Source organism: Poecilia formosa, unplaced genomic scaffold (assembly GCF_000485575.1).
Source record: "Poecilia formosa unplaced genomic scaffold, Poecilia_formosa-5.1.2 Scaffold149, whole genome shotgun sequence".
NCBI lineage: Eukaryota > Metazoa > Chordata > Actinopteri > Cyprinodontiformes > Poeciliidae > Poecilia > Poecilia formosa.
This window is the reverse complement of record NW_006800088.1, coordinates 1100350-1126459: the sequence shown is the minus strand read 5'-3', so window position 1 is coordinate 1126459 and position 26110 is coordinate 1100350. Positions and strand designations below refer to the sequence as shown.

General features: G+C 41.1%; 3 protein-coding genes across 5 annotated transcripts; 1 reads left to right on the top strand and 2 right to left on the bottom strand.

Moving 5' to 3' along the window:
- Positions 1–1713: 1713 nt before the first annotated feature.
- nicol1 (NELL2 interacting cell ontogeny regulator 1) lies at positions 1714–8239 on the bottom strand. 2 transcript variants are annotated; one of them, XM_007563642.2, is made up of 4 exons: positions 7883–8239; positions 5686–5821; positions 5070–5158; positions 1714–2673 (listed from the first exon to the last, which is right to left on the bottom strand). In XM_007563642.2, the coding sequence occupies exons 2-4, from the start codon at positions 5798–5800 to the stop codon at positions 2602–2604; spliced, it is 276 nt and encodes a 91-aa protein (XP_007563704.1). In that variant the 5' UTR covers positions 5801–5821; positions 7883–8239; the 3' UTR covers positions 1714–2601. The 2 variants fall into 2 exon arrangements, with proteins under 2 accessions (XP_007563704.1, XP_007563703.2); XM_007563641.2 differs by lacking the exon at positions 7883–8239 and adding an exon at positions 6045–6158.
- nelfa (negative elongation factor complex member A) lies at positions 6588–11945 on the top strand. Its single transcript, XM_007563643.2, has 11 exons — positions 6588–7854; positions 9399–9570; positions 9669–9830; positions 9946–10035; positions 10138–10265; positions 10444–10513; positions 10610–10698; positions 10802–10910; positions 11014–11342; positions 11432–11531; positions 11709–11945. Exons 1-11 carry the CDS (start codon positions 7645–7647, stop codon positions 11891–11893), a joined length of 1644 nt encoding a protein of 547 aa, XP_007563705.1. The 5' UTR covers positions 6588–7644; the 3' UTR covers positions 11894–11945.
- Positions 11946–14614: 2669 nt separating this feature from the next.
- On the bottom strand, positions 14615–23491 carry faah2b (fatty acid amide hydrolase 2b). Of its 2 annotated transcripts, none has more exons than XM_007563640.2 (11): positions 23185–23491; positions 22449–22531; positions 21068–21204; positions 20742–20933; positions 20522–20641; positions 19720–19855; positions 18769–18886; positions 18523–18642; positions 16971–17082; positions 16681–16869; positions 14615–15287 (listed from the first exon to the last, which is right to left on the bottom strand). In XM_007563640.2, exons 1-11 carry the CDS (start codon positions 23365–23367, stop codon positions 15112–15114), a joined length of 1566 nt encoding a protein of 521 aa, XP_007563702.1. In that variant the 5' UTR covers positions 23368–23491; the 3' UTR covers positions 14615–15111. The 2 variants fall into 2 exon arrangements, with proteins under 2 accessions (XP_007563702.1, XP_007563701.1); XM_007563639.2 differs by having other exon boundaries at positions 20742–20951; positions 23185–23490.
- Positions 23492–26110: the final 2619 nt, after the last annotated feature.

Here is a 26110-nt window from a genome sequence, read left to right as displayed (position 1 = left end):
AGTGCCTTAAACTTGGTCTTACTTAAATAATTAGTTGAAATCTAAATAATGATGCCCTTAAAGCGCTTTCTAATGACCATTTCTGCAGTTATATTGTGAGCTTAACAACTCGGTTTGTCCCGCTCAGCGACTCTGCCTGGGTTTCCCTGGGATTTGCTGTGAGAAGCTCTGCAACAGAACAATGAGTGGACGCCTCTGTGGTTCGGTGAGAGCCGTCCTGAACTGAGATGAAGGGTGGATTAAAAGGGACTGGAAGTATTGAGGATTTTGCTCCGGAGACTTTCTGACAGCTGGTTGTCGATGCAGTCAGATTCTCCAGGAGAAGATGAAAGAGAAGTTGGACTGGGGGAAGAAGTTACCGAGTTTAAACCCCCACCTGCCCCGGCAGGTTGGAGCTGCCTCAACAGGAGCAGCAGAGGAGCCTGCCAGGTCACTGCAGGCTCCTCACCGGGGCTCCTCGGTGTTTCCCTGCCTGTGTCTGTATACAGAGTCTCGCCCTGGCTGCTTTCGGAGCCAGCTTCCACACACCAGGAAGCAAGAGAGTGGCGCAGTGCTGCGACACAGCTGCCCGCCTGCCTGGACTCGGAGCGCCTCCTGCTGGTGCAGATAAGAGCCTAACAGCCGTGATGGATTGTGTTTTCTGTTTTCCTTTTCCTCCTGGTGGTAATCATGGCTGTAAATAAATGTATTTTTTTAAAGATGTTTGTGTGTCTAGGAAGACATGAGGTAAGCAGAACCAGCGTTAAGTTAGAGCTTTACTTTTGTTGCCTCACAGGACAAATAAACCCAGAACTAAAGAGGCGCCAGGGTTCAGAACGTTCTAAAACATTTTTTTATTTGTTTGGAGGAATGGCAAAAGAAATCCTCAACTTTCTTCATATTGTTCCTTTGACTTATTTTTCATGTTACAACCACAAACGTCAATGCAATTAACTAGAGTTATGTGGTACTAACATGAAGTGGGTCATAATTATAAATTAGAAATGTGTGACATTCAAATGTTTGGAACCATCTCTACCCCGATACCCCTAAATAAAACCCAGTGTGAGCGTTTCTGTTTCCTCTTCCTTAGTTATTGTAACGTCTTCTGGTCGAGAAGAAGTTAATCCTGGATATAAAACTGTTCCCACACAAACATCAACGTGGCTCTCAAAGCTGCAGTTATTTATATTGCTTGTACCTTTTTCCTTCCTCTCAACTTTCTATTAAGATGCTTGAAAAAAAGCACTCTGATTCTAAAAGGTGTCAGCGACCGTCTTCTCCAGGTTTGAGTAGGCCACAACTTTTTCCTGAGATCACATTTTGTATCGATAGTTTGGAATATTCAGACCTTCAGAGAAACATTTTGGGTTTGTCCTGATTAATTAACAGGAATAAAGTCTTAAAACGCATCATTCTGTGTGTGATGACTAATTGCAGTGAATTTACTTTTATCCTCATGTATTAATGAATAACTGAAATTTGGTGATGCTTACTGCAGGAAATACTTGATGAACAGCAAAAAGCTTTTGGTTTATTTCACCATATAATCATACTTTTTGTTGGTTTTAAGCATTTGCTGCACCACAGCTGCTTCCTTTTCCAGTGGCACTAAAATAAATTGTTGCGTTTATTCATGAAAGCAGTCACAAATCTGTATTTTCTCTCTTTTATTACAGGTCAGCCCTCGCCTCCCACAAGAAGACAAAGAAAAAGGAGCAAAGACAACCGTCTTTGTTTGGTGAATTTATTTATAGGTACAACATTAACACTGTAAGTGGAGCCTCTCGTGACTTGCAAAGTACATTGTTAATGAAACGGTAAGATGGTTTTCTGTTCCCTGCTGCAGTTCTCTTCATCCCCTCCTCCGCCTCCCTGCTGACGCCGCAGCTCATCCGATCCCGCCCGCCTCATCACTTTTTCCTGCAGACGCCTCGAAATCGGGGCCGAGCGCCGCAGACGTACGCCGAAGCGCGTTCACACCGTTTACACACACCAACCTTTACCACGTGAAACGAAAGTGCTATAAATTCATGCTACAGTGCTGTGCTAAACCAAGACCTACGAGTGTTCTTGCTAAAAGTACCTTCACAGAAACAAAAAACGCCTCCACGGCTGACCGTGGAGGAAACAGAACTTTCCTTTGTAAGTGACCCATCCGCTCCCACAGGCTCTGAGTCGGCTAATTACAATTATTTAAATTACAGTCAGATTGTTCTCGTTGTCTTAAATTACTATGTCAAACTGCCATTATTGTGAGCAGTTAAATAAACTCTGATGCTACAGTTCGAAGTGTAAACAGTGACCTCATACAACACAGTCATATACAGATGCATCCTACTGCGTCTACGTTTTACAGTCAGTTACTAGAAAGTAGAAAAAACGTGTTTATGCTTCGACGAGGGAAATTCAGAGATGTGGGGATTCGCAAACGTTGCTGTCAGCGTCTTAAATGAGGCAAAAAAACAAAAAAAGAAACAATGACGCCCCCTGTGGTGGAAATCAGAGCTGCATCCAAATGTGATGAAAACAAATCATATAAAGTGCCTGTCGTTCCGAGAAGTTCAGATGGGAGTTTCTGTACACGTGTAGAGGTTGGAGACGGATCGTTGTCAGCGCGGCTCAGCGCAGCGTGGTGGTGGGCATGCAGTCGCACAGAGCCCTCCTCTCGGCCCGCAGCACCAGAGTCTCCGTCTGCAACAGGAAGCAGTCCAGTGTGAGAGACGTCAGATATCCGATTTGCCTTCAGACGACATCTGTGAGATGCCTTAATACGATTGTTTGGATGGTGACTGCCCAAAGAAAAACAGTTCTGGTGAGAAGTTTCCATAAACTCATTATCTGAATTAGTCTTCGTCCTAATTTGGACATTTTAATAATGCGATTCCAATTTTCCAGCAGTGGATTGATTATTAATCTGCAAAGGTGCAACATTAAAAAGCCAAGAATAATGGATATTTTCTGATTTGAGTTCTAACAACTAAGTAGGGATGAGCAATATGGACTTTAAGTTTTATCACATTTTGTAGTATTGTGATAACAAAAGTGACAATAAGATGTAGTTATTGCTTCCCTTTTAATTACCGTATTTTTCACACTATATATAAGTGCGCACCTTCAATGAATGACCTATTTTAAAACTTTATCCATATATAAGGCGCACAGAATAGACGCTACAGTTAGGGTTGCCACCCGTATTGAACCTATGTTGTGATTTGTTCCGTACTCTACAAATGTGGATGTGTAATAATAAAGAAGAGGTCCCAGAGTAATTTATATAGTAGGCTGCCCCAGTCATTGTTTCACTCACGGTGTTGGTGTTGTGATATTGTGCCCAACTGCTTTCTGGGTAACACCGACACGCTGCCGCTGCAGTCTCTGTCTCTCTTCCCCCCCGGCTTTAAATGTATAGAGGCTGGTCCCTTGGTAACCCTAGTCGAAGCACCCCGGATGAATGTCTAAAGCCACTTTGTTGACATAAAGAATGTCAACAAAACACTCCGACTCCGGTCAGCGAGGAGAGCCTTCTGCACCGGGGCGTGGCCGGACGATGGTCACCCTTCTCCGTTCGCACACAGCATGTTCGTGGAGAATGTGGTGCTAAATGACCTGCAGACGACCTGATTATAGACGGTCGGTAGGTAGACAGGTCAGTCAAACTTTATTAACAAACCAGCGTTCTGACAGCTATCCCAGCATGCACCGCGCGTTTCTTCTACGGGCGAAAATGAAGTCGGCAGCTGCTTACCGTAGTTGCTAGACCTGCTGTGGCTCAATATTGGTCCATATATAAGGCGCACCGGATTATAAGGCGCACTGTCGGCTTTTGAGGAAATTGAAGGTTTTTAGGTGGGCCTGTGCGAAAAATACGGTAACTACATGGTTGTGACTGCATGACACAACAATTATAGCACCACAAGCACAAATCCTGCTCTTGAAAAACATGGTTAATACGGTTCTTTATGACACCAGATGGATAAAAAAGTGTGACTTAAATCACTAAACGGCACATTCTAACTGCATTTGATCATAATTTCAAATTTATTGGTATTTTTTGGTGCTTTCATTGAACAAACAATGGAGAAAATAGTAAAAAAAAAATAACAAAATTAACTAATATGGACAGTTTTTTAAGCATAATTAATTGCATGAGAACGATAAATCAAAAATTATCAAGAAATTCGTCTCAATAAAAGATAAATGATATGAAAGTCAGGTTGGACTCATCAAACTCAAGAGGGAAGAGTGATCATTTAGTTGGGCTTTTAATGACTTGATATGTCGTCTAGTTTCAGTATTTGCTGCATTAAATATATTCTAACAATCTGAGACATGAAGCTTTAAATGTTTGTTTTCTTCAGGTGATATTATTTGGAAAGGGAGTCATGAATGTGAGCATCCCAGGTTAGCTTGAGCTACTCACTGAAAAGTGGCAGCAGCTCCACTGGTTGTACCTTTGTTATAATGCCTCATTCATTCATTTTAAAGATCAATATTATCTCTCTTGTAGCTGACATGAAGCACACCTTTATTATTATTATTTTTTTTGTCAAACGTAAATGTTTTGGATCATCTGAGTAGACACAAAAAGCCACTTTTAAATAATGATTTCATTTATTAAGAGAGAGGAAAAAAAGCTCCCCAATCCAAACTGGCCTTTTGTGAAAATATAATTGCCTTCCTTGTGTTAATTAACTGTGAACAGACACAGTTTTGGTTAAACCTGTCAACACCCAGATCTGACAGGTAAAACCAAGTAATCACTTAGAACTCATCTGACAACATGAAGCAGGCTTAAAGGATCTCAAAAATTTGTGAACCAAAGTAAATTAAATTTGCAATTCTGATATTAAAATCAGCTTGACGAGCAAAAGCACGATAAATCTTTAAGACGAAAAACCGTTTTTGTGCCTTATTTTGATTCATAAACTGACCCTATAAACTCTTCAGACGGTTGTTAAAATGTAAAACTTTCAGCAGGAATTCAGTCAAGCGCTCTACTTACAACACCCACAAGGTAAAGCAAAAAGATTTACAAAAAGATGATGTTCATGCTGTAATATTCTGAGCGGATTAAAAGTTCCCCTGACCCTGGCATCAAGGTTAAAAGCCGTCTTCTTCAGATCTTGCAGCGCCCTCTGCATGAACTCAAAGGCATGGCAGTCAACGCATGGACGACCTGCAAGCACAAAGTGTTAAGAAATGGAACAAGTTTAGCTTTTTTTATTATTATTATTATTATTTATTTTTCTACATCAACAGGCGTAAGTAATGTTAGTACAGAATAAGGTCAGCAGGTCCAATATGAGACAAAGCAGTGATCTAATAAACTGCAACAGGAGGCAAATTTAACGGGAAATGGACACAAATTTTAAATTGTACTGAATAAAACTGGTTCGAAAATATTGGCTAGTTGTCACTGAAAGTGTTCAGCCTTTGTCTTGAATTCAGTTTCCATCTTCACGCGGAGCTACAAGCATTAATTGTTTGTTTTTTTGTTGTTGTCATCTTTGGTTTTATTTTTAAACCCTCGGGAGACAAAATGATCGCATTCATTACAAAGAATGACCCATCATTTCCACTGTGTGCTCCCCGTGGGATGCGGAATCATTAGCGGGTGAAAAACATCACGAAGGCAGACATATTTCCACCTCTTTCAGCGTTTCACGTTTTATTTAATTTTTTTTTTTTTTTTAATCCACCTACTTTCGGCAGGGATCACGGTCCCCGTCTCCTGATCCGCCTCAGCGGCTCCGACACAGACGAGCTGGACCGCCAGCAGAACCAGCGCTACCTGCACATATGATCCACTGGACGCCATGGCGAAGGTCCGGTCAGCCTCCTGTTATTTATAGATTACAGGGTGGAAGGAAAAAAAATCATTTCAGATGAAAAAGCTACGGAGAGCGTAATAAAAAAAAAAGGCCGCCAGTAAATTAAATCACAAAAATATTACGGGCTTTGTTGATCAAATTTTACGCGTTCAGTTCGCAGAACACCGCCTTTATAAATGCGCTATATACAGAATTATTGCGGCTTACTCCGGAGTTTTTATATTGAATTACCTTCAATGAGCCGAGGATGCTTTTTTTTTTACCCACTTGATCAGCCTTAAAAATGCCCACCGAGCAATGATTTATATAGATCAGCGAAGTGCGCATGCGCCGAAGGATACCTGAAAACAGCTTTTGCAGAACAGAGTTAAAACTTCCGGTGGCAGCATTCAAAATAAAGCCTTATGCAAATAGGGGGGAAAAAATAGGGAAATATGTTGTGCATCAGTCAAATCAAATTATACATTTGTGAAATTCTACTTATTCTTATATATTAATTATATACAAATAAAATTATAGCTATATATAATTAATATATCATAATGTATACTATAATTATAACAAATTCTAAATTTAGATAGAATTTGAGTTTTGCTTTTGTGCCTTGTTCTAAAACACTTAGTGATTTATAACTTGAAAGGTGCTATATAAATATATATTGGTATTTTGTTATAAACCGACATAAAATCACAGTATAAAGAAAACTATTCATTGATATATTTTATTTAAATATTTGCAAAAAAAAATATCTAAAATGTGCACAATTATTACGCAAGTTGAAGTTTTCAGAATTCATTTTATTGTTGAACAACTACAGCGGTCTCGGTCAATCCACCTCTCAAACCTGAACATATAAGAAAGTTAAAGTTAGAGTTAGGCTTTTTTAGGACAACATCTATGTGTGCACGATTATTGGGGAACTATTGGTGTGAAGAATTGTTATGCAACTGTATTCAAACTGAAAATGTTCCCATCTCACTTGTTTATCGTCATCCATTAAAGTGAGAATAATAGACATACAACTCTAAATTGACAAACATTTCTGACATTTAAAAAAAAAAATCTGTCGGTTTATTCATTAAAAAAAAAAACAATAAACCGACAGACTTCCATTCATGGAGTCTGTCGGTTTCTGTTGACTATCAACTTCATTATTCTTTCATCTTCAAGGCTTGGGCTTTGCAGTCCTCCATATCGTCCTGCATAAAAATCATGGTCTTTTTGAAAGATGCACATTTTTCTGAAAAAAAAGTGTCTTCTAAAAACTGGCAGCAGTTTTTGGGAGTTGATTTTGAGTCCATCTTCAACCTGAAAAGGCCCAACTAGCTCATCTTTTGTAATGCTCGCCCATACCAATACCCCGCCTCCACCTTGCTGGTGTCTGACGCGAAGTGGAGCTGCCTAATAATTATGCACACCTTGACATAGGGTGTTGATCTCCTTAGGCCCCGCCTTCCCTCATTAAACAAATACACATCAGCTGATATGTTTATTTTCAGTAAGCATTCAAGTGTATACCGCTTGGAGTTTGCATAAAAATGAAGATATGGTCCAAACTAAAACTTGCCTGCACGCAGTGTACAGTATACTTTTGTATTTCGCTCCCCTTTGTCGAACCACCAAGTTGTGCAAATGTAGAATTCAAAACGCCAATTAAAACTGACCTTTTAAAACGCAAAGAAAAAGACAGCAGGGATAAACTGCTTTCCTTCCTACTTTTCATAGTTTTGTTTATATACGTCGCCCGGACTGGAGTGGGCGGGGTCCTGAATGCTGTTTTTCTTAGGTAGCCTGTTAAAATGCCCGAACTCAAAACACTTCTTTTTCCAAGATGGCGTCGATGAAGGACAGCGACACCGGCCTGTGGCTTCACAACAAACTAGGATCCACGGACGAGCTGTGGACGCCTCCGAGCATCGCCTCCCTTCTCACCGTGTCAGTAATCGACAATATACGGTTATGTTTTTCGAGCCTGTCGCCGCCGGTGAAGCTCAAACTGCTGCTCGGGATGCTGCATCTTCCCAGGCGGACCGTTGACGAGGTGGGTCGCGGAGCTTCAGTTAACTTACTCTCGACGGCGTAGAAGTGAGGGGCGCAGGTAAAAACCCGTTTATATCCAGGAGAGGAGCTCCGTTCGCAGATGGCTGAACCCAAATCACAACGCGGCGGAGAAGTTTGCTTTCTAATTGAGAGCTAAAGCTAAAACTGTTGTCGTTAACCGCTAACAGGTCGAGCTAACTTTCGAAGCAGCAGACTGATTCTTTATGCAAATCACCGAGGCGTTTCTACCGCCGTTTCCATGTAATATTAAAACAACGCGAACGGCGGGCTGCTCCGTGACTAAATTAGCTACGCAGAAAGTCTGGATTTCTCCGCAGAAACTCTGCAGCTTACGCGGGCAACATTAGCCTGGCGGCTTCCTGCAGACATTGTGGTGGATGAGGGGCAGACGCAGGATCTGGCTGCGCTGGAGGGCGGTACCAAATCCCGGCCCGACATATCAGCTTTCAGCTGCGCAGAATGCAGCTTTAGGTCATCTTGTTAGACACGCAGAAGCCCCGAACCAGAACCTGCTTTTATTAGTTCTTTATGCCTCATTTGTCTAGATGCCAACTCTAGTTGGGTCTACAGTTTAAGACGAGCAAGAAACGATGCTAAAGGTCACAAAGTTAAAAGTAATCACTAAAATAACATTGCTACGATTTACAATACATTTGGAAAATGAATTTTTAAAAAGTAAATTTTATCAATAAGTTCAATAAATGAATACCAATATTAATTGTTTAAATGAAATTAAGTTAAGTAGATTGTGGTATTAATGACAATAAATTACATTCACACTCAAATTATTTTGGCTAAACTAGCATTGTTTGTAGGGTTTCATATTTTAATCTGCTTGCAATTTGGAAATCACCTTGTTTATGTTAGAACATTTAATGTTTTAAAGAGTTAAAAAAAAATTCATTGATTCAAATACCTTCGTGACAACCTGCTGATTGCAATTAAAATCTATACTTTGCCAAAAGAAATGTACAACAATGTCTCGTTCCTCAAGCTTAAGAGTTTTTATGTCTTAATGCAATTATTGATTGTGTTTTTGACCAATATTTCCCATTAGTTTGTCAGTTTCTCTGAGGAGGAATATAAAGAAATGAGAGGTGACTCAAGTATTGTCACAGCTCTGTAACAGAGCAGTATTACTTGTCAGAAAGGAAAAATCAATCGACTACACACCAAAAACCATTCTTTATCTTTTAGCATCTTTGATGACGACTGAAGCATCCATTTGTTACTCCTCCCCTCCATGTTTGCTTGTCCTTTATCATCTTCTAAACTTTACTTTCTGCACACCAGGACAAGTAGACCAGCATATTTAATCAACATGAAATTAAAATTCTGACAAAGTTGCCATCAGTAGTGACTTATTATTATAACTTCCTTCTCTTTGAATGCAGCAGCTGTATAGTTTCTGCTGAATCGATCAATATCCACACAGCCCTCATCAAATTCATTCGAAATCGATTTGAATTGAGCCCCAGCTGCGGTAAACAGTCAGCGACTGACCGCTCCCTCCTGTCCCGGCAGATGAAGGAGGCTCTGTCTGAGATAATCCAGCTGGCCACGGTGGATTCAGAGCCCTGGGTGCTGATGGTGGCCGATATCCTCAAGTCCTTCCCGGAGACCGGATCTCTCAACCTGGACTTGGAGGAGCAGAATCCGAATGTGCAGGACATTCTCGGTGAACTCAGGGAGAAAGGTTCGGGAACCGTTTGACCCAAACTGTTTTAACCAAATGAATGAAGCCGTTTGCTCCCGTCAGTAGTCACAAACACACACCACTCTCTCTCTCTCCAGTGGGCGAGTGCGAGGCATCCGCCATGCTCCCTCTGGAGTGCCAGTACCTGAACAAGAACGCGCTGACCACTCTAGTAGGACCACTCACTCCCCCCGTCAAACATTTCCAGCTCAAGAGGAAGCCAAAGAGTGCGACGCTGAGGGCAGAACTGCTTCAGAAATGTACGTCAACCAGGATTTCCCCAAAATCTGACTAGAAATAAAATCTTTGCCTCGTTGTGAAAATGTCTGTAGTAGCGACACGGAAACGTCTTGACGAGTTCAGTTTCTCTTGCAGCAACAGAAACGGCGCAGCAGCTGAAGAAGACAGCTGGAGTGCCTTTTCACGCCAAAGGGAGAGGACTGGTCAAAAAGATTGACACGACAAGTGAGTCATGAAATCACCAACTTCAGTTTGTTTCAGCCTTTTCAAATTCGTTTTTTTTTTTTTTACGTTTTGGTTACTAAAGCCTTTCTGTTTGCGTCGCAGCTCCTCTCAAAGGAATCCCCAAGGCCCCGTTTCGCAGCCCCACTGCTCCCAGTTTATTCAGCCCTCCCAGTAACCGCACGCCCATCGCCCCCCCACGGACTCCTCTGCGGAAGGAGAGAGGGGTCAAGGTTGGTAACTCATGACAACGCAGAGCTGCAAAAACTTATTCACACGCAGTCTGGTTCCTCCAGTTTTTGCTGTTTTGTCACTTTTTCTCAGCACTGGATGTTGATTACTTTATTCTGGTATGAAATGATTTTGGGGCTAGTCTGTGTTAAAAAATAATTAAAGTTGTCTTTTCTTTAGCTTTTAGATATTTCAGAGTTGGACATGGTTGGAGCTGGAAGAGAGGCGAAGAGGAGAAGAAAGACTTTGGGTGAGCGTCTTCTCACGTTTCCCCTCCTGTATTAGTTGCAGGCTGTAGATTTCTTCGCGTGTTGATGGGCTGGACGATGTGTTTTCCTGACCACAGAACCAGAAGCTGGAGAAAAAGCAGCCAAAGAGGAGTCGGTGGTGGAGAACACCACACCAGATTACGCTGCTGGCCTCGTCTCTGCTCAGGTATTCCACACACAGATCCGGTTTCCACCGCATAAAACACCTACGTCCGTCTTTGTCAGCTTTCACTTCTCTAGAATCAAACATCTTTTGTTCTGGTTTTCAGAAACTTGGAGCGCTAAACGAGAATCCCCTGCCCTCTACCAGCTACCTGCCGGCCACGCCCAGCATGGTTCCCTCCTCCTCTTACATTCCCAGCTCCGAGGTGCAGCCAGGTTGGTGAATCGGCTCTCTCTCACTCTCCCCCTCTTTCTCTCCCCCCCATGTCCCCGACTCCTGGAGTGATTTGTAACAAAAACGTTTTCCAATCCTCCACAGCCAACGCCGGTGGTTCTGGACGGGACACGCTGCAGGCAGCTCGCCAGCCAGAGGAGTCCACCACAGCAGCGGCCGGCGCCGGCTCCACCTTACCCAACCAGTACAAGCAGCGGACACCCATGTACAACGCCGGCTCCACGGCGAACCCCGCCACGCCCACGTCCCCCAGCACGCCCACCTCCACGCCGGCCAACAACGGGCCGCCAGCGGCCGCAACCGCAAGCCAGCCGGAGACGCCCACCCAGCCCCCCACCACCCCTCAGACCCCTACGCCGACACCAGCACCTACGCCAGCACAACCCCAACCCAAAAAGAACCTCTCACTCACGGTATGGAGAAGGGGTGGGACCCTGGAGGTTTAGAGTCGGAATGATTTAGGAAGACGTGTTGCTGAATCTCTGCTGTTTCCGCTCCTCAGAGAGACCAGATGTACGCTGCTCAGGAGATGTTCAAGACCGCAAACAAGGTCACCAGGCCAGAGAAGGCTCTCATTCTGGGGTTCATGGCTGGATCCAGAGGTAAGACGACCAGCTCCACCTGTCTAAGACCATTCGCATCAAATATTGCTGAGACCTTTGAAGATGAGCCTTTGTGCCATAACTGCATCAGCCTTGAGTCATAATTTAATTCCTGAGCTCTTGTACTTCCTGTTCGGGGCTGAATGTGACCCGTTTTCTGTCTGGATGCCCGTACAGAGAACCCGTGCCCAGAGCAGGGGGACATCATCCAGATCAAGCTGAGCGAGCACACGGAGGTTCTGCCCAAAGCCGACGGCACCGGCAGCACGACCATGCTGGTCGACACGGTCTTCGAAATGAACTATTCGACAGGACAGTGGACCCGCCTCAAGAAATACAAACCCATCACCAACACTTCCTGAAGGGACCCAACACGCTCAAAATCCCCACACCCCAAATTTCACACACACACACTTCACACACAAAAAAACAACACATTTATGTACACAAACATTTGGGCCAAATCAAGCTCGAACAGGTTGTCAAGGAGAGAAAGAATCCTCCCTTTTACCAAAATGGAGACCTTCCTTTTTCCTTCCCTCTTTTATCGTTTGTTTTTATGTCCGCTACAGTTGTTGAACGATGCCGGTTCAGGATGGGCGACGTTACGGCTGGCACCTTTGAGCGCCGAGGCAAAAACTATTCTGTATAAAAAAAATAAAAAAAAAATTTTCAGCTTCGGCCCTTCAAGATTGAATGTTTTTCACTAAACGGAGACGTTCTCATTGCAGGCGACGCAAAAAAGGAAAAAAAAAACTTCAGGAGGGTAAATGCCTCTCAATATTGTCAAGTTGTGTTAGGAGCCTTCTGGTTGGTGTTAATTATTTTTCAGCCTTTTTCAAAGGAAGAGAAGAAAATAAAGATACAACAGACTCCATGTTGAGAGCATCTTTCATCATTACTTATCCTTCGATTCAGTCCAAGTTGTCAAAATGATTTTTAATTTTTTTAATCTGGTTCTAAACTGAATCACGTCGGCGGCTCTCCGCAGTGTAAACTGACATTTCATGGTTTTAAGGTTTTTTACACATAATGTGACATCTATCCTGTACAAGTCAACTAGAAAACAAGAGTGAAATAAAAACCTTCAGTCCATTGGTTGCATTAATAGGTACAACTTTAAAACTGGAAGTTTTACTGAAGTGCCTGCTTGAGTTCATACGTAATGAACCATAAAAACAGTTCAGCTGGTGATTTGTACCATGAAGAAAAACCGTGGTGGTGGTGCCATATGGTGCCATTTTGGAAGTAATTTTAACTTCATGAATGAAGTTAAAATTACTTCCAAAACCTTCAGTTTTGATTTGGAGACCTTTGGATTATCCAGATCAATGTTTGATGCTGAAACTGATTTAAAAGGTGCTTTAAGAAATTACTAGAGTAGAAAATGTATGCAGCCAGCTTCTTAAATATTTTTCCTTTTCTCTGAATTTTTTATTTTATTTTTTTTTTTTGGTTGAACTGTACTGTATTCATGTCACATTAAAGGTGGAACAAGTTTTAAATAATTCATCACGGTCTCGTTTCTTTTGCACCACGAACTTTGACGCTTTAGCGGAGTGTCGACCTTTAAGAGACGTTTCCTTATGAAGCAGCTACACATAAATGAGTCATTTTTTTTCTGGATCTGGGGAAACTGAGAAGTTGAAGCATCTTGCCGTGATCAGACGGATCGAGTTAAATGAAGGAGCGAAACCAAAAAGCAAAGCATTCGTTTACCTATCTTTCCCAGGTCTGATTCATAGTTTCGATCGAAAGAACAAGAGCTCTTCTTTTAAAGCAGTCGGCTGTGGTGGCTCAGGAGGAAAAGGATGGATTTATATTAAATCTACAGTCACACAACTCCAGTCAAGGTAACCATCAACTGTTTGTAGTTGAGCTTTATTTAGATTTATATATAAATTAGTGGAAGATTTATTAACACAGCGGTGGTGAAAAGCAAAGTCTGCACAGTGCTACAGCTCAACACTCCAACAGTGTTTCCACTCACCTAGAACTTGGTCTGAAAAGGGAAATTGCCTCAAAAGTTGCTACAAGACCTGAACAGGCTTCACTGTTAAAACATGATTTGGTCTGAGGCCGTGCGATGATGTCGATGCTTGAACCGGCTGCAGTCAGCCACAGCTTCCTTCTCACTCTAAAGGCTTAGAGTGTAAATGTTTTTAGGAATTAAATATCAGAAATCTGGTTTTAATTACAGTTTAGTGACTGTAGACCACAGTCAGGACCATATTAAGGCTCATTGTTACAATTCCAGTAGGAAGTTTATGGGCCCTCATTATGAACATTAATATAATTAATGTTATTTTTGTTTTGTTTTTAGGGCTGTGCTTGTCAGGGCAATTGAAAAACAAAAGAACTGCAAAAAAATTGTTTTAATTTACTGTGGCTTTTCTAAAATCAAAGTACAAAGTTCTCCATACAGGCTCAGAAATATACAAAAAACAAACTTCTCATCAGTAGATGGTTTAAAAAATAAAAGCAAATAAAATTGGGGATTCAATCATAAAAAAAAACATCAAACTTCTGGAGTTATTTCAACCTTATTGAATATTTTATAATCTGCTTAAAATCTGGATCAGTACCAGGAAAGCAACCAATTAAAATGAGGAAACATCAATTTTGGGATCAAATATCCAAGCAGAATTATGACAGGAGCTTGTTGATGCTACAGAAAGCACATAGTTTCTCTCAATGAAATATTATTATGCACATTGCCAATATATTTGAGCCTGTATGTTTAATTTTGTAAATTAGAGGAAATATCACAGTCAAGTCAAACTTGTGGAAGTAATTTTTGTTTTTGAAACTTCATTCAGCCAATAGAAAACAAACCCAACGTTAGTGCTGACACTTAGTGATCCGAGGACTTTTTATCCCTGTGTTGTAAATGTCAGCATGAAGTGGCACCTTGAATATTCATGATAGTAATAACTCAGTTTTAGATGGGGAATAAGAATCAGCATCAGATTTAAAGTATTTCAGTCAAACCTTCTAGTCAAAACTAGAGAAAAATCCTCTAGTTTTAATTCACTAAAACGAGAAACTTTCTCATCTGATGAAGATTGTGCTGTTATTATTTCTCTGCTTTCTGCTTGTTTTTTTTTTTTTTTAGTTTCTCATGTTAACACTTAATTAGCATCACCTTCACCAACATACATCAACATCTGCATTTCATTCCTCTGGTTCGTTAGATCCTCCAGTTTAATCTCTATAATGCACTTTGGTCAATGATGAAGTTACTGTTTCGATAGAATTGAATTTTATGTCTAAGCTGTTTAGACCCTAGAATGAGGATTTCGTAGTATCGACCGTACAAGCTGCTCTTATAAAAACAAGCCAGATGTGACAAAAAAAAACTGGTCCCCGGTGAAAATGTGAATGATCCGACGCGTCCGAGATAAAAAACATCAAACTGAAACGAGTTTTTCCTTATTAGTACCAGACTTGCTCGTCTAGCACACAGGCCGTGTGCGGTCGGTCGGTCGGTCGGTCGCGTGCTGCAGCGGTGCGACGAGGCAGAACGAGGAGACGGCAGCTCTCTCATCAACGCACCGTCAGTCCGTAGGCAGGAGGGGCTTCACTTCGCTCCGGGGTCCCTCCATCCTCCGAAGGCCTTCTCCAGGTAGAGGGCCACAGCCAGGGTCAGGTGGTCCTGCAGCTTCCCGGCCACGACCTGCACGCCCAGAGGAAGGCCCTCCTCACCAAGCCCCAGAGGACACTGGGTAACCGGCAGCCCCAGGATGTTCAGGATACCTGGAGATGGACAGTCGGACGTAACGATTAATGGGTTACGTGTTTGAAATGGAAAAAAAACAAAAAAACACATGGCCAAATCCTTCCAGAGTTTTGCTGATGATATTAACAGCTTTGAACTTAACATGCAAAGCTCTCTGCAACATTTACCTATCAGGAAGTGACCTGCAGCTGTAAACTGTGACTTTATTGTCTTTGTGTAGAAAGGAGCGGCCGATGTTTATAGGAGGATCTGGATCCGATTGGCTGCTAATTACTACTGAGCATTGTGCAAGTATTCAATAGTTTGGACCAGAACTCAATTTTTAGAATTCAGTAAGAAGTTCTTTTTTTTATGAGAAGTGGAATGGTGTTAAAAAAATTCACGATGAGCACAAAAATAAGTGATTTTCTTACCGAATCTATTGTAAAAACAGCATCTAAGTAAGAATACAGAAATTTCTAAAATTCATGTTTTTCAAGCAAATTTGAAAATTATAATGCATTTGATCCAATTGTACCATTTAATCACACGACTCATCCATTATTTTTTTTTTTAGATAAAATGAGTTACAACTTTGAGACTCCACTATTGAGAGTTCCTGTCACAATAAGCTATTAATTGCATGATAAATTAACATGCGCTTGATTATTTCCATTCACATAGTACTTCTTGAAGGGCAATTTTGTATACAGAGACATAATCCATTTTGTTTATGGTTTTGTTTGTAAGTGGGGGGCTTTTTCTGCTTTATTTACTGTCTTTGGTTTCAAAAATATTCCAGTTACAGTGTTAAGTGCTCTCTAAAAATATTTAAATTAACTGGTCGCATTATTATGGCATTATCAATGCAGTACTTGACAATGGAATCAAAATAACAAGATTACCATTTATCGCAATAATTACTGGAACAATTTATCGTCCGGAAAAATTTGTTATTGTGACCAACCTAATTCCACACACGTGTTAAATGACCCAATGATAACATTAACGTATCTCCTGCTAAGCCATACAGGGGCTCGGTCTGCACTGATGAAGATTCACTCAGCTTTCTGATTAATTCAGACGATAATCATTTCCTTCTAAATTAAACTTCTGAGCTCCTCACTGTCATTTGATCCTTAAGAACAAGAAGAATAAAGCATCAGAGCAAAAGTAATGCGTCTTATCCTGACCGGCTGAACGCTGAACTTTACACCCTTAATCCCGACACACACACTCAATACACAGCAGTTGTACATTGAGCCTGACACATACTTTAAAAAAACAAGACTTGATGTTCCACACTTCATTTCCTCAAATCTAGGTGACGTGTTTTCAGATAACACAGAGACAGCAGCGTTAGCTTTATTTGCTGCAACCAAACCTTAAATCGGCACTGGTCGATTCTGAGGGATCGGCTCGATCACTGACCCGTGTAGGCAAAGTCAAAGGGTCTGAAGAGCGGGTGGTGGTGCTTGGGTGCCACTCGGGGGTGAGGCGGGTAAAGCAACACCCCATCGGTGCCCAGCAGCTCTTCCATCTTCTTCTGCAGCGCCTCCTTCTGCTGGATGATGAAAGGCGACGGCTTGGACAGGTGGGTCTTCTCGAAGAGGGCCAGCACTAAAACCCGATTGCACAATGCACACATTTCTCATGAACCATGATAACAGTGATGTAAATGAGTGCCAGGCCTCTTTTTTTTCCATCTGTCCTCTTCTTACAGATAGCAGGTATGGTGTGCTCGGATTTTCCCACCATCCGTTTCAGCAGCTCCCAGAACGCCCACGCCGGTCGACCCGGCTCCCCCATCAGCTCTGCGAAGGCCAGAGGAGGCTGGAGGGGCAGGAAAACATTTGCTCCTGTTTTTAAAATCATAGCGGAGATTTGGTTTTATATTCCCTTAGCTCTGGATTTCTACAAAACCCTCAATCCCTCAAAATCCCATGCAGGTTTTAATGTTGTTCTTAAAACACACACTTTAAACTCACAAAGGGAACCAATAAGATGCTGCTTTATGTGCTGCAAACAGTGAGGTTGTAAATGAGTTATGGTATGGACTTAATAACTTATCAGATTATCAGATGCACTGTGAACTCCACAGAGAAGGGCGTGTAAATCCGTTTGGACAGTGAAGACTCAACTCTGTTTGGTTGCATTAAATAAGTCAAATTGAAAAGCTGAAGCGGTGATTGGTGTAGGACGTTGGGTCGACGCCGCGGCGATGTTGAAATGAGTCCAGGTTCAGTTGTGGTATGCAGTCTGCCGCCAACTAAACAGATTAGCTGCATTTCTGGGCTGCAGACTACAATAGGTGCTGTGGCTAATTCTCACAAAGCTTTCTGACGCTCTGATACATAAACCTTCGTATGTTTGAGACAAATTCAAACCAAAACATCCCCATGGTGGACTCAGTTCTAAAGTTAAAGACAGTTTTAGGGGAACAGGGATGCTACTTGTTGTTCATCTCCACATCCAATCCTTTGCATTTACAAACATGGACGAAAAAGTTGGAAAATACATTTTCATATTCTGTTTCCTTTTCTTTTTTTCTTTGCTCTCTCTCTTAAAACTCCACTGTCGCTGAAAGTTTCTCTAAATTTACATAAAAACTTTTTCCTTCTCTCCATCCACAAAGTATTTATGTGTCTTTCTGCTTATTTCCCTTTCATACTGACAAGTTCAATCTATATCTATAGATTAGTTTAAATAAGCTAAACATTTCAATGACTCAAGAGTTGCTCTTCACTGTAAACATGAACAGCTGGAGGATTGATCCGGCTCACAGCGCGGTGCAGAACGTTCTGCGGCTGGACGAAAACACTTTTCTCTCTTCTCATCTCGCTCATCAGTGCAGCGGCTACATTATTGTTTCTTAATCTTACCGATTCACTAACTCAGAAACCAGTTCAGGAAAAGGTACGCTTGTGTTAAGCTGGATAAAAGAACTTGAACGAGGATCTCAAAACCTAAAAGTCAGATTAAAAAAAAACAGAAGAAATTGTCTTTTTAACTGTCAAAACAGGCACTAAAGGATGTAATTAGTCATTTTTTTGGTTACTATAAAAATCATAACCGTTTATCCTTCTTTAAATTCAGTGTTTAAGTGTTTAGTGAAGCTTAAAAAGCAATTAAATTCTACAAAACCATTTTACAAGCTTGTCTTAAAGAGTCCCACTTCGCAGTAAAATTTTAAAGTGATTTCCATGTGATCGGCGCAGCTGCGAGTGCTTGGTGAGTTTATTTTAGCACGCTCGCTCCGTCAGACGTTCGTACCTTGCCTTCTTCATCAGGCAGACTCATGTATGTGTCCCAGATCTGGAAGCTGTAGCGCAGCTCAGGAAAGCATACCTCCTGCACTTTGACCCCGAGGTCAGCCTCCAGACGCTTCACCACCTGCAGGACGTCACATCTAGAAATCAGAGAGAAACTTCCCCGGCTTTTGGTGTGTGTGTGTGTGTGTGTGTGTGTGTTGCTTATCTGTAGGTGTTTCATTTATTTATTTTTTTTTTTTGCGCAGACCTTCTCCTGAGCGTCCAGCAGCTCCTTGCTGACGGGGTACGAGTAGGGGGAGCCGCCGTCGTGAGGGACGGAGAAGAACCGCAGCTTCTTCAGGTCCACAGCTGCATTTAAGGACAGCCTGATCGGACACATGCAAGCTGATTAAAGCGCGCTGATAAAAACAAAAGAAAAAAAAAGAAAAGAAAATCACTGATTGAGTAACACCTCCAGGCTCTGGCAGTGTCTGCTTGTTAGCTCAGGAGCTAAACAAAGCTGAGCTGAGTCGCTGTAAAGAGAGTCGCTCTCGCTCTTTTATATGGGAAAGAACACAGTGCACTGCGAAAATCAGTAGTTCATAGAATAAAAGAACAATGTTCATTTTAACTCAAACATAAACCTATAAAAAGTACAATCAGAGAAACTGATTATTTTTAAGTGGTCTCTTAATTTTCTCCGGAGTTGTATCAAACGTTATGCAGCTCCAAACGTTTCCTCTCCAGCTCCAAGTGCTGCAGGTCTTCCTACCTTATCTAATCAGTGGAGGAAAAACAGGAAGATATAAAAAAAAACAGCAGTTTACAGAACATTTGCAGAGATAATGAACAGAAACATCCAAGGCAGAGGCAGCTGTGTGTGGGGTTTTTGTTTTGTTTTTGTTTTTTACAAGGAAAGCTGATACCTGTAATAATTATCCACATGCATTAGCCTCTGACCGCAGTAATTTGAATATACACACAGTATTAAAATGTTATAATTTATACCCTGTGAGGACATGAGGACACATCCCCACACTGTGATTAGGGTCACATCCTGACTCGCAACTGAATTTAGCTCAACATAATTCTTCCTATGTGACTTTACAGAGAGCAGCACATGGAGAAATGTCATCCTAACACTCATTTGTGTTTCACACCAACACACACTGGTAAAAAAAAAAAAAAAGAGTTAAGTGAAATGTTGCAGATGTCTTACTTGTGAGCGTTGGGTCCTGCCATGATCTTGAGCATTGGCAGCAGGTCTTCAGCATAGCGGCACATGGGCCCAGAGCTCAGGTACTCATGCTGTGTGCCAGAGGTGGGAGGGTACTGGTTCTCACAGGACACCACACCTGAAACACACCACCGACAACTCTGAGCTCCCCCAGAAACACACACCGTTTCACCGTTTCACCTTAACGATTTCCTGCCTTTGAAGAAGAATCAGAAAAGTTAAAGGTCCAGGTTTTACGGTAGAGAAACTTCGAAACGATTGTGCAAACAGCTGAGACTATTTCAGAGGAGGAACGACATGAACTGAGCTGGTAGCTTCAGATCCTGATAACTCTGAGCTTTTTCTTCATTGAAACAACATTTTTGTAATATTATGACTATATTCTTGTAATTAGACAACAATTATCGTAGCCTGGCCGTAATGACTCAACTATACGACTCGTAGAAGGGATGACTAAAACAAAAGTCACTTTTTGAAAATATTTCCAATCACTTGTTTTTTTTATTTTAGAAAAGAAAGAAAATCGATTAAAATCTGACTTTTCTTTTAATTATCGCATTACATCCAAAGATAGATGAGTCAACAGATGAAAAGTCAAACAGTTTTTTAGCAAAACGTACTTAAAAACTGCACCAGTCAGTTCCAATACACCTTTGAGCGACATAGCCGCTAATTCAGGTTATAAATCCCAGCAGGTGCGAGTCTTTTTACACACATTCTTATTTGGAAATCCACATAAAGTGAAGATTTAGGAGTACGAAATGCATCAGGCAGCTTCTTTTACCTGGAGTGGTTTTGTGGCCAAACACGCCGTTGAAGAAACAAGGTATGCGGATGCTGCCGCCAATGTCCGAGCCCACGCCGATGACCGCACCTGCTGCTCCCAGAATGCTGCCCTCCCCTCCTGAGGACACAAAGACAGAGGACACTCCCACATGTGATGAGGTCATTCCTGGAAGCAGAGGAGGTGGCGACCTGACCACGAGACGAAACGTTTCAAGGACCTGAGCTTCCTCCCGCTATCCTCTCCAGGTCGTACGGGTTGCAAGTGATTCCGTACAGGTGGTTGTGGGACTCCAGCCACATGCACAGCTCGCTGGTGTTGGTGACGCCCAGAGGGACGGCGCCGGCTCTCTTCAGCAGCGCCACGGGGGGAGCGTCGACGGAGGCGATGACCCCCCGTCTGGATAGCAACCCTGTGGATAAGGGCATGCCTGTTGAAGGGGAAGGGGGGAAGAAAATAAATAAATAAAAAACACTGGCTGGTTGGTCAGAAGTAGCTGCATCATGTCGCAGGAATGTGGGTGTGGATGTTAAGCGGAGCATTTACCCTGCAGGGAATAGGACTCTTTGACGGACAGTGGGACGCCCAGAAGAGGAAGTCTGTCCTCCAGAACGTCTTCTCCGCCCGTCTCCTCCTCTATGAGCTTATCAACCTGCGCCGCCTCCTGGAGGGCCGCCGCAAACCTGAAGGGAAACAAGCCAATGTCCTCATGCGATTCATGTTAAGGTGGTAAGTTTGGCTTTATTGGTTATACATCAAATCTTTTGACTGACAAGAATTTTAATGTATTATTATTGAAATTTAGTGGGAGGCCAGCGTAAAAATAGTGCCAATAGTGTTTGTTTTCAACCGATGCAAAACTGAAGAGTGTGGCCTGCGTTTGTATCCACCTCCTTTTTAGTCCAATTCGTGTAAGTAATGTCCATCTACAGGCAAAATACACAACACCTGGAACACACTGTCCCCATGGTGAAACATGGTGGTGGCAGCATCATACTGTGGTGATGTTTTCCCTCAAAAGGGAGCGAATGAGCTGCTCAGAGTTGGTGGAGCTAAATACAGAAAAATCCTGCATAGGTTTGCAGATGTAATGTGACAAAAATGTTTTAAATAAATATGTAGCACCATTCATTAAATAACAAGAAGAAAGTTATTTAACTGGAAAAGACACAGACACGTTTATCATTTATCGTGCAAGTGTTTTTATAAGAATTTCGATTTTCATGTTCTCAATAAATTTCAATTAATGATGTTAAATAAATAAAAAACTAAACTAAACTAAACACCAGGGTTTCCTTCAGTGTATTATAAGCCTGGTGGGTCACCAGGCTTTACTTGTGCCCCTGCCAGGCTAAGCATTGCTTGTTTATTTAAGTCTCTTTTTTTTTAAATGTTTGAATTTTTTAAGACTTTATAGTTTGTGTTCAGGTGTTAATCTTCACATAAATTTCAAGTGATGTCTTCAAATTTAAACCTTTTTTAACTCAAAAACATGACAGACTGCTGGATGAATGACTGCTCTAACACCCAACCACCAGGCTTAGCAAGTTTTCTGGGTAAAATCTTTCAGAATCATCAGAAATGTTATTTTTACCATCTTCTCCACTGCTTGTTTCACAAGAGCATCGATAAATATCAGTACATTCAAAAATTATCATTTATATATGTTTCAAATAGGAATGTTATGAACAGTATTTGTGTTTTTGGTGCTATGAATGCAGTTCCATACAGTCATAGCCACATAGAGACCTAAAAACAGTAATAAGTAGTTGTTAATCATAATTTTTTTAACGTTATGTTATCACAATAGTACCACAAAATATCACAATAAGACCCCAGGCTCATATCGCCCACCATTAGCCACAACATTCAGTCTGACATCAAGAGTGCATATAACAAAACGTTCGATAATGTTCTTCTTTCTCACCTGTCTTTCACAACAGCATTCACAAAAGGGTTAACTTCCTGGATCCTGTCAATGTAAGCCTGCACCACCTCCACACTGGATACCTGCAGATACACAACATTTAGACCATTAAAGAGTTTGTGTGAAGACGAGTCAAGAACACATTAAGAACAGGACATGTATGCAAGTAAAGAGTTTTTAATCGCATTTTAAACCAGTTCAGTGTTGCAGTTTAAGCTACAAATATTTATGTTATAAACATGTAAAAAAAACAAAAAAAAACAACCTCTAACGTCTGGGTAATATCCCCTGAGCGTTTTGATGACCTACAAAACAGTATTACCTGGCCTCTGAGTGTAAAAATGACCTGAATGTGTAGTTTACAAACAACAGAAAGCAACACCTCAATGCTCTCTGTCACTAAAGACAAACTAATCATAGTTCTCTTGTACATACTGACTCAACAAAATAGTTGAATTACACAGGAGTCTGTTTCTACTGAGCAAACAGTGGCAGAGGTGTGTTGTTATTCAACAGGTGCCGTGGTGTCACTTAAACTACTTCGCCTGTTCAAGTCGCAGCACTGCCGCTTTAATTATAATGAAACGTTACGGCTCTATAACCGTTGAGCTCATTCCTGAGGTAATAAAGAAAGCTAAATATAAGTGAGGCCAAGTCAATGCTAGCTTTACAACATTTCTGTAAAGACAGAGGGATAAATGAACTGGTGTCCGGCCTGGCTAAGTTGGGTGCACACCTCTTTTCTCCGGATCTTCTTAGCGAGCTGCGTCGCTGACTGGAGCAGCAGCGGGTTGCTGATGGGCGGCAGCTTCCTCGCGGAGGCAGCGGGGCTGGAGAGGAGCTGGAAAATCATGAAGAAGAAGGACGTGACAGCTCTGAAGAGCCACGCCTGAGCTTTTTCCAGGCGGCTCAGAGCCATGTTTCCACAGCGAGTTGGAGGACGGAAGGTCAACGGCTGCTCGACCGCGGTGAGCCGCTCCTGATGTAGAGTACCTGTTCCTGCTGGTCAAGATGGCGCAGCTTAGAGAGGCTGGAGGAACCAACCGGATGTAGGGTGGAAGATTTCAAAATAAGATAAACTGAGTTGTTTTCGCTACTCTTCAAATTGGTTAAACCAGTTTTTTTTATTATTATTATTTTTGTATAAAAATGTTCATAGTTATGAGTTGAAATTTTCTGGCTTTAATCAACAGACATGTTAATTCAAAGGAAAAAAATATTACTGTAAGTGAAGGAGAGCTGTAAAATGCCGTAAAAAGTTGGTTTCAGTCGACGAATGAAGACGATCAAACTTTGAAAATCCATTCCGGAAAATGTGTAGCATACAAGTGGTTTTCCTAACTGAACCTCAATCACAAACATCAAATGTAAAAGTTGAATTGAAAACGCTTTTGCTTTGTGTTATTTGATATTTCAATTTAATACAGCTGCATGTTGGTGTATTAGATTTTCCTTTAATAAATAATTACTTATATATATATATATATTTTAATATCAGACAATAAAAGCCGAGCTTGATTAAAATTGTGTTTTGTTTTCATCAAAAGCACGGTAGTGATAATAAAACAATATAACCACATAAATAGTCACTAATGAAAAACAGCAAAACTCTTAGCACAATCATTAAAAAGCAAAGTCATTATTTTCTTTCCGACAAGGCTTGTATTTATTGACCTACCCCGAATAAAAGATCGTCTCAATTAATGTGCAATTGTGCATTTTTGTAAATATCCAATAGGAAGCACTTTTTAAAAAAGTGAAGTTCTATTTTTGCACTGAGTATTCATCCCTTTACGTTCTGCAGATGCACATGCGCATTTTAAGTGATCAATAAATCGATCAGCAGCGCCTTTATCATCTGATGCAACATTAAATTAAAGCACATGGCTGCCGAAACAGAGCGACTAAAATGAGCAGAGTGAGGCTATATCATTGTGAAGTGAAATGTTTTTGACTTTTACCTGTCCACATGTAGGACTCGTGACTCGACAAGAAAATGGCTTTATAGTGCAGTAACTATGCGTGACCGCTAGAGGGAAGCACTGCAGAGAAAACTTCAACCACTCTGGGCTCTGAAATGAAAACTATTGAGACAAAGAAGAACCACTGCATTGCAGGTTGGTTTAGTGGAGAATCCATACTGTGTTTTGTTTCGGACAGACCTGCTGATTCTGCTCATTTTTCCTCAACACACTTTGTTTTTGAGTCACACTTACCAAAATAAAAGCCTTTGGGGCAAATCATTGGAGGGTCACACTTTAACTCTGGTCCTCTATCTACTGCAAGAAAATAATTTATTTCTTTGTTACTACGTCTCACGGAAACCGCCTCAACGCTAGATTTTGTTTTCTACAGATTTAGGTAGATTTAAGAATGAATCTTAAACAATAAATTTATTTTAGAATTTAGAGTTGAGCATATTTAAACGTGAGCTTTATTATTAAAAGCCTTGTTTTATAGTACGTAATTTAATTTAATTTAATTTAATTTCACTTCAATTAAACTTTATGTTCAGCTTTATGCTGACTGCTCACTAAGTTAGAAATATCTCACCCTCTTTCTTGTAGCAACACTTTTTGGTGACTTTATGTGCATTAAAATATTTTAGTAATTTTTTGGTTTCTTCAGTTATTGTGGTTCCAGCAGTGAGAAAAGGGTGTGTACACAAAGAACATCCTCTGTTTTTGTTTTGTTTTTTGTTTAGTTTTTTTTGTTTGTTTGTTTGTTTGTTTGTTTTTTGCTTGATTGTGTGAATAATAGAAGATTGTGATCATTTCAGTTGAGTTTTTGTTATTGACGCTCATTTCTCAGAATGAGCTTCATTTCGGTGGTAGTTTGGGAATGACGCCTTAGAAACAGATGTTAGAAATGTTCTCGCATCCATTGACTCTTTCCGCACTTTATCGCGTTTAAACTTTAATCTACTTTTGTAGGATTTTTATTTAGTACATTATTGAATATTGTTCGATGATGTGTTGACAGGACAGGCATTTGTTGTGCACTTCACAAATTTGACTCTTAAGGAACAGCAGAAATATTGTTAAAATTTTGAAAGGAGGACAAAACAATTCCTGTCTGCAGGTTTCCACATATCACACAGACAGCATGAAAGCAAGTTTATTATTTTTGTCCTACGTCCAGAGTGCTGCATGTGGTGGTAAAGTCGCAAGCCCACATCACCCTGAACACACCATCCTTATGGTGAAACATGGTGGCGGCAGCATCATGCTGTTGGAATGAATTTCTTCAGGATGGACAGGAAGCTGGTCAGAGCTAGCCAGAAAAGAAAGCTACAAAACTGTATGAAGACTGTTGGCGAACTCAGGAGAGCTACAGTTAAAATGATTACATGAAACAATATTTTGTAAAGTTTGAAAAGAAGAACGAGGAAATTTATAAGACGCTATATGTTTTAAGCTGATGGGCATTCCCTCCCCAAAAAAAACTGGTGCTAAGGAATGTTGACTCAGCACAGCTAAAAACAAATGCAAACTACATTTTTTATTTCTTAAACATTAAAAAAAAAAACTTGTAATTTTCCTTCCATTTCACAATTATTTGTTTGCCACAAAACCTTGTTAAAGTACATTGGTTGTATTGTGTGAGAAAATGGGAACAAGTCCAAGCGGCATTAATACTTTTGCAAGACATTGTAAATACGA